Source organism: Chiloscyllium plagiosum, unplaced genomic scaffold, assembly GCF_037043375.1.
Source record: "Chiloscyllium plagiosum isolate Xiang-an unplaced genomic scaffold, Cpla_swu_hap1 HiC_scaffold_8, whole genome shotgun sequence".
Lineage (NCBI taxonomy): Eukaryota > Metazoa > Chordata > Chondrichthyes > Orectolobiformes > Hemiscylliidae > Chiloscyllium > Chiloscyllium plagiosum.
Window position 1 is genome coordinate 13,091,796 of NW_028270146.1, and position 13,580 is coordinate 13,105,375.

Consider the following 13,580-nt stretch of genomic DNA (forward strand, 5'->3'; position numbering starts at 1 on the left):
TACTTGTGGAACGTTTCAGAGAACACCTCTGGGACACCTGGAACAACCAACCCAACCACCCCGTAGCCCAACACTTTAACTCCCCCTCCCACTCCACCAAGGACAGGCAGATCCTTGGACTTCTCCATCGCCAGACCATGGCAACATGACGGTTGGAGGAAGAGCACCTCATCTTCTGCCTGGGAACCCTCCAACCACAAGGGATGAACTCAGATTTCTCCAGTTTCCTCATTTCCCCTCCCCCCACCTTGTCTCAGTCAAATCCCTCGAACTCAGCACCGCCTTCCTAACTTGCAATCTTCTTCCTGACCTCTCCGCCCCCACCCCACTCGGCCTATCACCCTCACCTTGACCTCCCTCCACCTATCGCAATTCCAATGCCCCTCCCCCAAGTCCCTCCTCCCTACCTTTTATCTTAGCCTGCTGGACACACTTTCCTCATTCCTGAAGAAGGGCTTATGCCCGAAACTTCGATTCTCCTGTTCCTTGGATGCTGCCTGACCTGCTGCGGTTTTCCAGCAACACATTTTCAGCTCTGATCTCCAGCATCTGCAGACCTCACTTTCTCCTCACTCCTCCTAATGCCTCCTTTGGTTCAGTGTTAGCTTTTGCTTGAATACTCTTTTGTGTCCAATACAAATGGGGAGGTGGTGATGTAGTGATAATGTCACTGAATTAGTGACCCACAACAAAGGTGAATTTTCTGAGGATGTTGGTACAAATCCCACCATGGCTGACAGTGAAATTTAAATTCAATAAAAAACTGGAATAGAAAATAAGTTAACGTAATGGTGACCACTTAACCAGTGGATTGTTCTTAAAAACAAAATTTGGTTCACTCATCAATTATCCCTACCTGGTCCCACAGCAATGTGTTAGATTCTTAACCGCCCTATGGGCAATAAATACTGATCTAGTCAGCGATCCCAACATCCCATAAGTAAATAAAGAGCGGAGAGTTTGTATTGCACAATCTTTGTGGCTAAGGACCAGGAAACTTTCCAAATGATCAGAGCAATGTTATCTTCCGTTGGCTATGTAGAAGTAAAATGGTTCACTGTGTGTGCGCCTGGGTTGGGGTGTGACCAGAACAGGAGGAGTGGATGGAATTGGCCATTGTTTTGTTTATTGATCTGTGTTCAGTTACCCTTCTGGATTATATGAAGTCAAATGAGTAATGTCACATAAAAATTACCACTTGAGTGAAGTTATAGAAAGGACAGCATTGTCGTGGAGAAGAAAATCAGAAATTTACAGTTCCTCATCTCAAAAACAGCATTTTTGTTTGCAAGTCCCATTTTTATTCTTTTAATTACAGTTACTTAAAATAATCCATCACCTCCACAATTAAATTGTCAGTACAATTGTATGTAACACTTGGCCTGCCACTGCACTGTATATGTGTTGAACCAATTTGAATGTAGTCCTGTCTGTGTTTTTAATTTCCTGACCCATTTCCCGTTCTACATTTCAGCTTGTAGTTATGCTGGCAGATGTGGAATTCCATTAGCTGGGAGCCCCACTTCCACTGCCTCAATATGCCTTATCCCCTTGCCAGCCAAATATTGAAGTTGTCATCATAAGGAAAACATAGGCACCTTGAGCTTGTTTTATCTTTCATTGAGGCCATGGCTGATCTAACTCCATCTTCTTTGCCCCAGGGTTGTTCATGCCTTCAGCTAAAAGAAACGTAGGAATCTCAGATTTAAAAATTAACAATTGACCCAGCAGAAAATAAATGGAACTCTGTCATCACTGAATGCATGTACCATTTCACTTGGAACATTGGAACTCTACAGAGTTGAGGAGCATTGACTAACTTATTTATTCTAGGGGTATTGGACTTGCCAGCAATGATGCACAAATCCATCTCGAAGGTTCATGATCTCTCTGACCTTCAAACCTGACATGCAGTAGGTTTGTCACCTGAACCAAAGTTTGTTAAATTTAAAGTTGAGGTTCCAAAGCGTATAGTTAAGTTTCAAATCTCTTACTCTTTGATGTCTAAACTTAAGATGTTAATGTTTGCTTGGTGGTAGAATTCTGATCTGAGTTAATGAATAAGAGGCAAAGTCCCACAACAAAGACTGTGCCACAAAATCTAGCCTGACAAGCCACTCTTGTGCTGCACGATTGGAGGTGACATCATTGATTGTGCAGTTAAACTGATTCTTCACTTCCTCTGCTGGGTGGATGTTAAAGATTCCATGACAATATGTCATACGAGAAAAGGGGCAGTTCTTCTTCCCACCCCCCTCCCCACACAAACACATACATTGTTGAATGTTTATCTCTCAATAGACGTAAGTAAAAGAGATTAACTGGCCATTTATCTTATTGCAGTCCTTGTCGATGCTGTATGTAGAAATTGGCCACTGCATATGCCACGTTTTTACATGAGCAGTGATTGCACTTCAAACATTGTAACTGAACACAGGAAGTGCTGGAGAAACAGATCTTGCAGCATCTCCCATATGTGGAGAGACAAACAGTTAACATTTCTGAAATCCAGTGACTGTGACAGAGTCATACAGCACAGAACAGATCCTTTGGACCAACTTATCCACACTGACCAGACATCTCAATCTGACCTAGTCCCATTTGCCAGCATTTGGCCCATTTCCCTCTAAACCCTTCCTGTTCATATACCCATCCATGTGCCTTTTAATTGTTATAATTATACCAGCCTTCACCACTTCATCTGGCAGCTCATTCCATACACGCACCACCCACTTTAAAAAAGTTAAACTTCTTTTTAAATCCTTTTTAAATCTTTCCCCTCTCACCTTAAACCTGTGCCTTTAGTTTTAGACACCCCCAGACTTCAAAAAAGACCTATTCTTCAGAACTATTGCCAAAGCTGCTGAGTTTTTTTTAGTAATTTCTGGGTTTTTTTCCCCTGACCTTTAATATGCACAGTGTTTTGCTCAAGTTATCAATTGTCTATAAAATACCTTGAGACAACCTGTAATTGTGGAAGTCATGGTAGAAGCGTAAGTCTTTTATCCTTCTCTAAGTTGGCCATTGCTTGTGACTTGAGAGGGTTGAAGCCAGGGAAGTAGCTGTCTTATACCATGTCTTTGAAGCATTTAACTAAAGGCAAAATACTGCAGATACTTGAAATCTAAAGCAAACACAGAAAGTGCTGGAGAAGCTCAGCAGATCTGGTAGCATCTGTGGCGAGAGAAGTGGAGTTAACATTTCAAGTCAATCCTGAAGAAGAGACACACCATACTCAAAATGTTAATGCTGTTTCTCCCTTGAGATGCTGAATACTGGTGCTGGGTTACAGGTTAGCACAAGTGCCACAGTGGAGGCTGATGTTCAGTAGTATACCACAGGGATTGGTAATAGGTCCCGTATTGTTTGTGATATGTATAAATGTTGTCGGTGAGAATGTGTGGGGGCTGATAAGTTTGCAGATGACTTGAAGATTGTCCAGGTGGTTGACAATGAGCCAGAAAGTGTCAGGTTACAGGAAGATGTAGACTAACTTGTCAGATCAGTGGTAGAATTAAACTGATAAGTGTGAGGTGATGCATTTGGTAGAAGTAACAAGGCAAGGGAGTACTTGATGAATGGCATGATGCTTAAAAGCTCAGAGGAACAAAGGGATCTTTGTGTGTTGGTCCACAAATCCCTGAAGGTGGCAAGGCAGGTTAATAGTGCAGTTAAGTCATATGGAGATCTGCCTTTATCAGTCAAAGCATGGATTATAAGAGTAGGCAGGTCATGTGGAGCTGTACAGGCCACAACTAGAGTTCTAGTCACTGTACTGTAGAAAGGATGTGATTGCCCTGGAGAGGTTACAGGGGAATTTCCTGGGACAGAATGGATTAGCTATGAAGACAAAGGCTGGACAAGCTTGGAAACAAAAACAGAAGTTGTCAGAAAAGCTCAGCAGGTTTGGTAGCATCTGTGAAGAGAAATCAGAGTTAATTCTGGGGAAGGGTTATCAGACCCAACTCTGATTTCTCTTCACAGATGCTGCCAGAGATCTGCTGAACTTTTCCAGCATTTCTGTTCTTGTTTCTGATTTACAGCAACTGCGGTTCTTTCAAATTTTATTTGGATAAGTTTGGGTTGTTTTCTTTGAAGCAGAGAAGGTTGGGGGAGACTGATAAAGGTGTATAAGATTATGAGGGGCATGGGCAGGGTGAATAGAAAGCACTTGTTCCCCTTAGTTGAAGGATCAGTAACGAGAGCATAATTTTAAGGAAGTTCAGAGGGAATTTGAGGAAAATGTTTTTCGCCCAAAAGGTGACGATCTGGGATGCACTGCCTGGAAGGGTAGTCGAGGTGGGAAACCCCACAACCTTTTACTTGAATGAGTGTTTGAAGTCATAACATTCAAGTCTATGCACCTGTTGCTAGAAAGTGAATCTTGTGTAGTTGTAGAGATACAGACTTGGTAGGACAAAGGGGCTCATCTATATTCTATGAATCTGTGGTTCTAAGTAATGGCTGGGGCAAATGAGTATCATTTGGGTACCTTTGGGTTATTCAACAAGCTTATCCAAATAATAATTTAATACCCACTCCTATAATATTTAATACCATGCCTGAATGGCACATTCTAAGTCATGCAGCTCCAGATGTAGAGCTGTGGGATTTCTCAGTTACAATCATGGCCTGAACTAGAGTCTCATCAGCTTTAAATAAAATTTCCTGGTCAGTTTTGCTGCATTATGGTTTGACTTGTGTTTTCAGCACCATGTTTAAAAAGAAAACTACTGTGTTTTTTTAAAAAAAAATCTGAAAATCCTAAAGCACTAGCAAGTTTGAGAAGATTTGTAGCTCAGTTTGATGATAAGTATATGTTAGCTCGCTGAGCTTGAAGGTTTGTTTTCAGACGTTTTGTCACCATACTAGGTAACATCATCAGTGAGAGTTTCCAGTGAAGTGCTAGTAGTATATCCTGCCTCTCTATTTATAGGTCTTGGTTTCTTAAGGTGGGTGATGTCATTTCTGGTTTTCTTTCTTTGAGTTATATCCATTTGACGTCAGGTGAATGTAAATACATGAATGTAGGTTTGCTCGCTGAGCTGGAAGGTTCATTTCCAGACGTTTCGTCACCCTACTGGGTAACATCTTCAGTTGGCAAAGCCCTGCTGATAATTCCTGCTTTCTATTTATATATTTGGGTTTCTTTGGGTTGGTGATGTCATTTCTTGCAGTGACGTCATTTCCTATTCTTTTTCTCGGGGTGGTAGATGGGGCCTAACTCAATGTGTTTGTTGATAGAGGATATACATGAATTAAAACATGGTAATTGAAGAAACCTGTAAGAAGCATCCATAGGGATGAAAGAGGTCTGCAATTCTAGGGAGGGAATGCAAGTTTTTATTCATGTCATTATAGCAGATTTGGGTGAGCAGTTGGATTCACTGGCTGTCTTCAATAATCCGAATGTCTGTCTTCTAAAGGAATTAATTGAATAGCCCTTTGCAAACCCGTTTGGGCTGAAGAGCTTCTTTCTGTGCAGCAAATTACTGTGATATATTAAGGGTAACCTTGCTTTCTTTTTCATAGATTGCTGTTCACCAAAGTAAAACTGGAATCAGTATGCAGGGGTCCTGATGAAGCTTTGCTCACCTGCAAGCACATGCTTCAGATCTGGAAGTCATGCTACAAACTCACAAACCCCAGGTACGTGAGTGAGAGGACCTAGCTTGAATCTTTGATCCGAGAATATCTAGGAAAGCAATGGAAAGTGGATAAAGGAAATTAATTAATACAATTTGTATCATTTTCAAAGAAGAAAAACTGAGGTACCAAATGAAAGATTTGTGCTGGTACATGAAGTTAGGGGGAATAGGTTAACCTGGATGATTGAACTGACAAAACAAAGTCTCAAGGATAGCAGTGTGCTTGTCACACTGGGCTCTTTGTTTGGGCTGTCCTTATTTACATTAAAATAGAAAGCATAACAACCTGTACTCATACCATAAATTGTGAAGACATGCAAAAGAATATGTGTAGACTAGCAGGATGTTCAGTTCGGTTGCAATTACATGTAGAGAATTGTGATTTTTTTTTTCCATTTTGGAAACATGGATACGAAAAGGTACACTTAATGCATAAGTTTTTAAATAAAGAAGACCAGGAAAACTGACACTGCAGCGAATGAAGGCCATAAAAACTGGCATATGGAATCCTTGAATTTGCATGTAGCATGTGATGATGATGCTCCTTTAACAAGGTTATGTTGTCCTTGTTTTATTTTCAGGAGGTCTTAAAAACACAGGTTCCAAAAAGCCTGGACTTGGGTGGTTTTTCGTGCCAATTTGATTATAGCTAACAGATAGTGCCTCAGTCAAAAGGCTTTTAAGTTTTAAAAAATACTTCTACAATGAAAGAGCCAGTTCTCCCAGCTCAGCTCTTCTCTGGTTTGGTTTGGCTATTCACTGAAAGCAATCAGACAGTTGAGAAAGCTGCTGGGCCCAAAGAAGCAGGTCCAGACTGATCCTTCTCTCTCTCTGATATCTCTCCTGTAAGATCTTGTGTTTGATTTTACCTTTTGTGTCAAGAGCGTGTTTATGGGGATTCTTGCAAGTATTTGGAACAGCACTAAATTGGGATGATCTATTGGGTTTTCGGATAGGTTAAGTTATTCAGTATTCTGTTTTCTTTTGTTTGTGTTTCATTCAGTCATCTTCTAAATAAATTCTGTTTTTATTTTTAAAAACAGCGTGGTTTGACCCACTGCATCCCTCCTGGAATATCCATGTTACACCTGCTAAAAATGACTAGCAAAGTTAGAGTCTGGGCTACTTCCTTGAAATGTTTTGAGGGGGTCTGGCCTGGTCCATAACAAGCAACCTAGAATAAGTATGTTGTGATACAGTTAGAATATTAAGTATATTTGGATAATCCATCATTGAAAAGATATAGAAAATCAAAACAACTTAATGTCCCAAAAATGTAAACTGATTACTGTAATGAAGAAAAACTTTCAAGGTTTCATGATCGGATAGCAGTCTTTCAGGCTGGAAGCTTCATGATGGGCTAAATGATGACTGATTGCTTCCATTTGTTGAAACCTCCAATGGCAAACTATAAAATCGGATTCATAAATATGCTGCTTTAGGGATGGATTGGCACAAGAGAAAATCACAATAAAATCTGTCAAACAATCATTAAATGCCCAATGTGTCCTGGGCCCAACCATTTTCAGCTACTTCATGAATTATCTTCCCTCCATTATATGGTTGACTTTAATGTGATCTAAAAAGCCAATCAAAAACAATTGGTCTCAAGAAGATAGTTCATTTCTATCTTCTCAAGACTATAATAGATGGATAATAAAAGTGACCTTCTCACTCTCACTGTAGGGATTATATGTTTAAATATGTAGCTACTTGGAAAAAGGTAACATTGATGTGTGGGACAAACATTTCCAGACTTGATGATCCAAACCGCCTCTTATGTTTCTTCTTTATCATATTATGGTTATGGGTGTTGCTTGCAAGGCTAGCATTAATTGCCTTTGAACTGAGTGGTTTGCTAGACCATTACAGAAGGCAGTTGAATTAACCATGCTGCTGAGGGACTACATGTAGTCTAGACTTGATAAGGATAGCAGATTTCTTTACCCTTGAGGATGGCATGGTGGCTCAGTGTTTCGCACTGCTGCTTCACAGTACCAGGAACCTGGGTTCGATTCCATCCTCGGGTGACTGTCTATGTGGAGTTTGCATGTTCTCCCTGTGTCTGTGTGGGTTTCCTGTGGGTGCTCCGGTTTTGTCCCTCAACCAAAAGATGTGCAGGTTATGTGCATTGGCCATGCTAAAGTGTTCATAGTGTTAGGTGTATCAGGCAGGGGTAAGTGTAAGGGAATGGTTCTGGGTGGCTTACTCTTCAGAGGGTCGAAGAGCCAGTTTCCACATTGTAGGGAATCTAAGCGAATCTAACCCTATGTGATATGTTAACCACTTGTAATTCTGCCTTTGAGGGATGGATCATGTTGCAAAATTGAATTGTGTCTCAGTGTAACCAAGATTCATTGGACTCCTGACTGATGGCTATCATTATTCTTAATGATGCTTTCATGTTCTTGAGGCACTGCCTACTCTTTTGGGAGTCTGCACAACTAATAGTGTGGAATGTAAACTTGGATGGAAGTTTTAAATCTGTTACAAGAGCTTGCATTTATATCGTATCTTTCACTAACTGATAGTTCACATTCATTGATACACCTTTGAAATAGTTGGTGTTATAATGTACGGAAATTAAGGTCAATTTTTGCAGAGTAAGATCCTATCTCTAGCAGTGAAATAAATGTCAAACAGTGAATTTAATTTTGACAAGCACGTAAAACGGTAACAGTGTGATGACCTTCCGTCCGTTTTTACCTCGACTGAAGTTGGATTATTAGTAATGATTATTGAGGAATAAATATTGACCATGATACTAACCCCTTCTGTTATATACCAGAATGTCAGGTGGTGAAAGATAAAATTGCATATAGAATTGCATGAAGATTATTTCCAATGAAACATATTGCAAGCTTGCTGTATGTTTTAAATCTAGGGACCATGATTTTAATCTGTTCCTATTTTATAGGAGCAGGTGTGATTTCCCAGATGGTGCACGCTACCTTCACACAACCTAATAGAATTAATATATAAATAATGCACTTCTCTTTGAATGATGCCATGGGACATTTTTTAAGTATCCACCTGAGAATGCATCATTTATATCTCAGCTGAAAGATGACACCTCTGCCCAGTGGATTGAACAGCATCTATAAAAAGGTCATCAGATTACTGTATTGTTTTAATGGCACCCTTCAATCAAGTAAGGAATCCTATTCATAGAATTCACTTAAACAGAGAGGATAAAGCACAGAGGTCTAGAATGCAGATCTATTAAACTCTGTGGAATGAAATTTAAAAATACAGGAAATGCTGGAAACACACAGCAGGGTATTGGCATCTGTGAAGAGTTCAGGCAGTCAATGCCTGACATAGGGCCCAAGCAGAAATGTTGACCCATCTGTTGTCTCTGTGGGTGTTGACTGACCTGCTGTTTGGTTTCTAGTCCTGATTTGCAGCACTTGCAGTTTTTGCATTATTTGTTTTTTCTACACGCTGTAGGGAATCTAAAGAATGAATAGTAAGGTTAATTCCAAAGGAGCAGTTTTTAACCATGATGTAACAGCGTTACATTGGGACATTAGACCAGTTAACCCATTGAAGCAGTTCTGCCTTTCCATTTGATTATATTTGATCTGTACATTGGATTCATTGCCCTACCTTTGCAAAATGACCATATACCCAATAAAAGTCTGTTGATCCCCAGTTTGAAATTATGCAACTCTCACATTCGCAGCATTTTTGAGGATAGGGTTCCATATTTCCATCACCTTTTGTGTGAAAACATACTTTCTGATGTAGGTGTTATGACAGTGATGTTGGTGATGAGTTCCAATGTTTTAATTTGGTATGTGATTTGGAGGGGTGCTTGCAGGTAATCATGTTCCCATGCACCTGCTGGTCTTGTTTTTCACTTAGTAGACATTGCAGGGAATGGGAGGTGCTGTCAAAGGAGCCTTGGCAAATTGTTCCAGGGTGGCACTTGTAGACAGCATACATTGTTGCCACATGTGATAATTGTGGAGGGAGTGAATGATGAAGGCGGTGCATGAAGTGTTAGAGCACATTGATTCTCGAAGCCAGGAAAATTAATTTTCATTTGCATCTTTTTCTCAAATGTGCAGATGTCTCCTGTTTGAGTTATACAGGCTTGAAATTTGATGGCCTCTTTGCTGGATAAACATGGGACTCAGGCTTATGGGTTCCTACAGGAAAGTGGGGATGTGATCACAAACAGACCAACTATGATTGTTAGATGGTGGATCTTGAAGGACAAAATAACCTACTCCTATTCCTAACTGGTATGTTATTAATGCCAGCTTACATTTATGAGCTCCCTTGGACATAGCAAGAAGTCTGAAGATGCTTCACAGAAACATGATTAGTTGGAATTTAATATCAAAGCACATCGATAGCTACTGGGACAAACCTTGATTAAAGTAGTAGATGCTAAGGATTACCTTAAAGGAGGAGAGTGATGCGGAGTGATCTAAGAATGTAGACTCTTAGTCTTAGGGTTTTAAAAGCTGAAGGCAGGAGTGACAGTGTTGAACAGTTAATATTGGGAATACACAAAATGGAAAGAATTCAAGGCATACAGAGATGCACCTTGGAGTAATTTACTATTTTAAATTCACTAGTCAATGTGTGTTGTTGGTAGTGCTGTCCAGTTTTTATTAATTCGCACAATGTAGCCATTGCTGTCTAAACCAGCATTTATTCCTAATTATCCCGAGGGCAGTTAAGAGTCTGGAGTCACATACCTTTTCAAAACTGAACTTGTCTTTAGATCATAAGACATGGAGGCCAGATCAGGAAAGCTGCAATTTCCTTCCCAAAGGGACATGAGTGAAATAGATGAGCTTTTCCATATTTAGACTCAAAAGATTTTAAATCGAATTCTAGATTTTTATTGAATTCAAATTCCTCCATGGCAGGATTCAAACACAATTCTCAGAACATTACTAGGGTCACTAGATTAATTGTCTAGTGATGATACCACTATGCTATTGCCTCTCCTAATATCAGTGGTCCAAAAGTTATGGCCTGCATGTAGCTTTCACCACCAGTTCACAGAGATACCCGACCTGTGATCTCAAAGTAACTTGGAGAAAGCAGGACCCTTAGGCTATCCTCCCAAGATTGAGTCCACAAAGTAAGAGGTCCCTTAAGTGCAAGCCAGAATGGCCCATAGAATGGGAAATGTCAGATAACCTGTTCGTGAATCCACTGTATTATTTGATCCTGACCAAAATAAGTCCCAGCTTCAAAGCTGTGTGCCTGATATATTGAAGTAACCAGAGATGACAACAGATGCCTATTGATAGATATTTAAATAAATAATATTGTTAAAACCTCTGCTAGCAGAAAATTTAAAAGCAACCAGTTTACAGGCACTATATGAAACTTTCATTTGAGGAACAAGGAGCCCTGGGGATAAAGACTTGTACTGACTGTTATTCAGGAAAGATATGCACTTGGCTTAAACTGATGAATAGGTATAAGCTGTTTGGGGATCACAGTGGAATTTACACACAGGTTTACATGCTGGTATAGATGTACTTGTCTGAAGAATCGCTGTGCTGCAAATAAGTCACAACTTACTCCAGTTGATTAACCAATTCAGTTCCATCATTCTAAATCATCTTTTATCAGTCATTTTCTGCTTCTGCAGATGTTGACTACAGTTGGAATAAAAGGGTAAAAGATGGAGAGATGAGGTAATGCTGGGAACGACACTGTGCCCTCATGGCATACCTGATGGAAATCATAGAATCTGATGGAGAAAATAGAGGCTCTAAAGCAATCTTTGATCATCATTAGATTTGAACGTTCTGACAAGGAAAATGAGTAACACCTACCTGATCGTCATTTGAGAGCCATGTTTGAAAGTTTAGAAAGTCCGGCCTGACCTGGTGAAACAAGCAGGGTATTATATGTTTGTTTGACTATGAACGAAGGCATCACCACTGAGCCTTACCCACTCTTTCCCTGGCAACTGATAGTAGTGAAGCAAGCCTGGTAGTGTTTGGATCTAGTGAGCTACCAGAACCTTTCAACAAAGATTCATTTAACAGCTAGTTTAGTGTTGAAGTGTTGATCTTCTGCTTCAGTAATCCTAACCAAGCTTATTGTGAACATGAATCACTAAATTCTAACTTTAGTGTACTTAAAATATGTGAAATATGTTCCCTCACTTAATGCATAACTAACTGCAAATATTACATAGAATATGCAGCGAGAAGCAAGCCAATTAACTCAACTGCTCCAAGTTCTTGTTTAGGCTTCACACAAGCCCCCTCCAGCTTACTTCCTCTAGTTCTTACAACATATCCTTGTAATCCCTTCTCCCTCACATGATTATCTAGGTTTGTCTTAAATTAATCTACGGTATTTGCCTCAAGTCCTCCCTGTAGTCATGTATTTCACATTCTACTCATTCTCTGGGTAAAGAAACTTCTGAATTCCTAATTGGACATCTTGCAATTATGTTTATGACCCCCAATTTTGGTAACAACCAAACTGCAATTTGAAATTATCTATGTTTACCATATCAAACCTATCACAAATTTTAAAGGAAACTATCCAGTTATCCATCACCCTTTTTTTCCAAGGCTTAAGCTTTCTTGATAAGTGTAATTAGATTAGATTACATTGCAGTGTGGAAACAGGCCCTTCGGCCCAACAAGTCCACACTGACCCGCCGAAGCGCAACCCACCCATACCCCTATATTTACCCCTTACCTAACACTACGGGCAATTTAGCATGGCCAATTCACCTTACCTGCACATCTTTGGACTGTGGGAGGAAACCGGAGCACCCGGAGGAAACCCACGCAGACACGGGGAGAACGTGCAAACTCCACACAGTCAGTCGCCTGAGGCGGGAATTGAACCCAGGTCTCTGGCGCTGTGAGGCAGCAGTGCTAACCACTGTGCCGCTCAAATCTATCAGTTTTATACTTCCAGGAGTTTAGTCTTAAAGCAGCACTTGTTGTCTTGTCACATCATAGACCCATGTGCTCGACTTAACACCCTATTCATCCATTTAATTTTTCTATTGATTATTCCATTCTGGCAGATTGGCCAGAACCTTGTGGCAGTGAGGAGGCTGTTGGCCGTTGACTTGAAAGCTTTGCATTGATTCTTTTTAGGAAGGTCCACTGTGTATTGTTCTACAGGAGCACGTGACAGGCCTGCAGTGGAGCTTGGTCTGGGATCAAGAATCCTGATGACTGAATTCCAACATGCCAAGGTGTGGTGGACAATCAGAAGCCAGCAGCTCCATTGATTGCCTGTGTCACCACTGGGGCAATAACTGCTGTAATATGACACTTACCTGGGGCGAAGTATCAGGTCTGGATTCAGGAAGGCAGTGATTGTACTTGGAGTGGGATCATGAGAACGAGGTTGACATCAAAAGTGCAGGGCTTTTGACACACACCCTGGATCTTTGCATTGATAGGTCCCTCTTTCTGGCACTGTGCCATTGTCAGTATCGCATTCCCCATTATAGTCAACCTATCTTGCTTCTTCACCTCCTCTTGTACCCTTTAGTGACAACTGAAGCAAGTGCTAATTTTAGAAAATCTTTCAACAAGAAGGATAAACATTCCTTCATTCAATTTTGCATCAACTGTGGCTTGAACCAAAGCAAGGCAGATTTTGAATGACAGGGATGGTGTAACAAAGCTTTTTTTTTCCCAACTAAGTAAATGGCAATGCACTCATGGGGAATCCACAGGGAAAAGACAATGCTAAACCCAGTTTACAGAGCTGCTCATTAGTACTACATCCAGAACCAATCAAGTGAGGAAAGACAGACTTGGAACACAGTACAAGAACTGAGAGACGGTTGAACCTTAATGGAGAGGCCCATAACTCAGAACAAAGTGTCTTTTTCTTTTATCTTTTACAAGCTGATGCTGAAAAATATTAGAAATCAAAATTATTCTGCATTTTACTTTGAATGAAGCTCCCCAG

At 40.4% G+C, this 13,580-nt stretch overlaps 1 protein-coding gene across 2 annotated transcripts in view; it reads left to right on the top strand.

Annotated features, from left to right (window-relative positions):
• ttc7b (tetratricopeptide repeat domain 7B) overlaps positions 1 to 13,580 on the top strand; it is a 371,811-nt gene that overhangs the window by 212,655 nt on the left and 145,576 nt on the right. For both annotated transcript variants that reach the window (XM_043696948.2, XM_043696949.2), the window contains exon 16: positions 5,533 to 5,649. In XM_043696948.2, the coding sequence (XP_043552883.2) occupies positions 5,533 to 5,649 (117 nt within the window). The remainder of the gene's footprint in view (positions 1 to 5,532; positions 5,650 to 13,580) is intronic.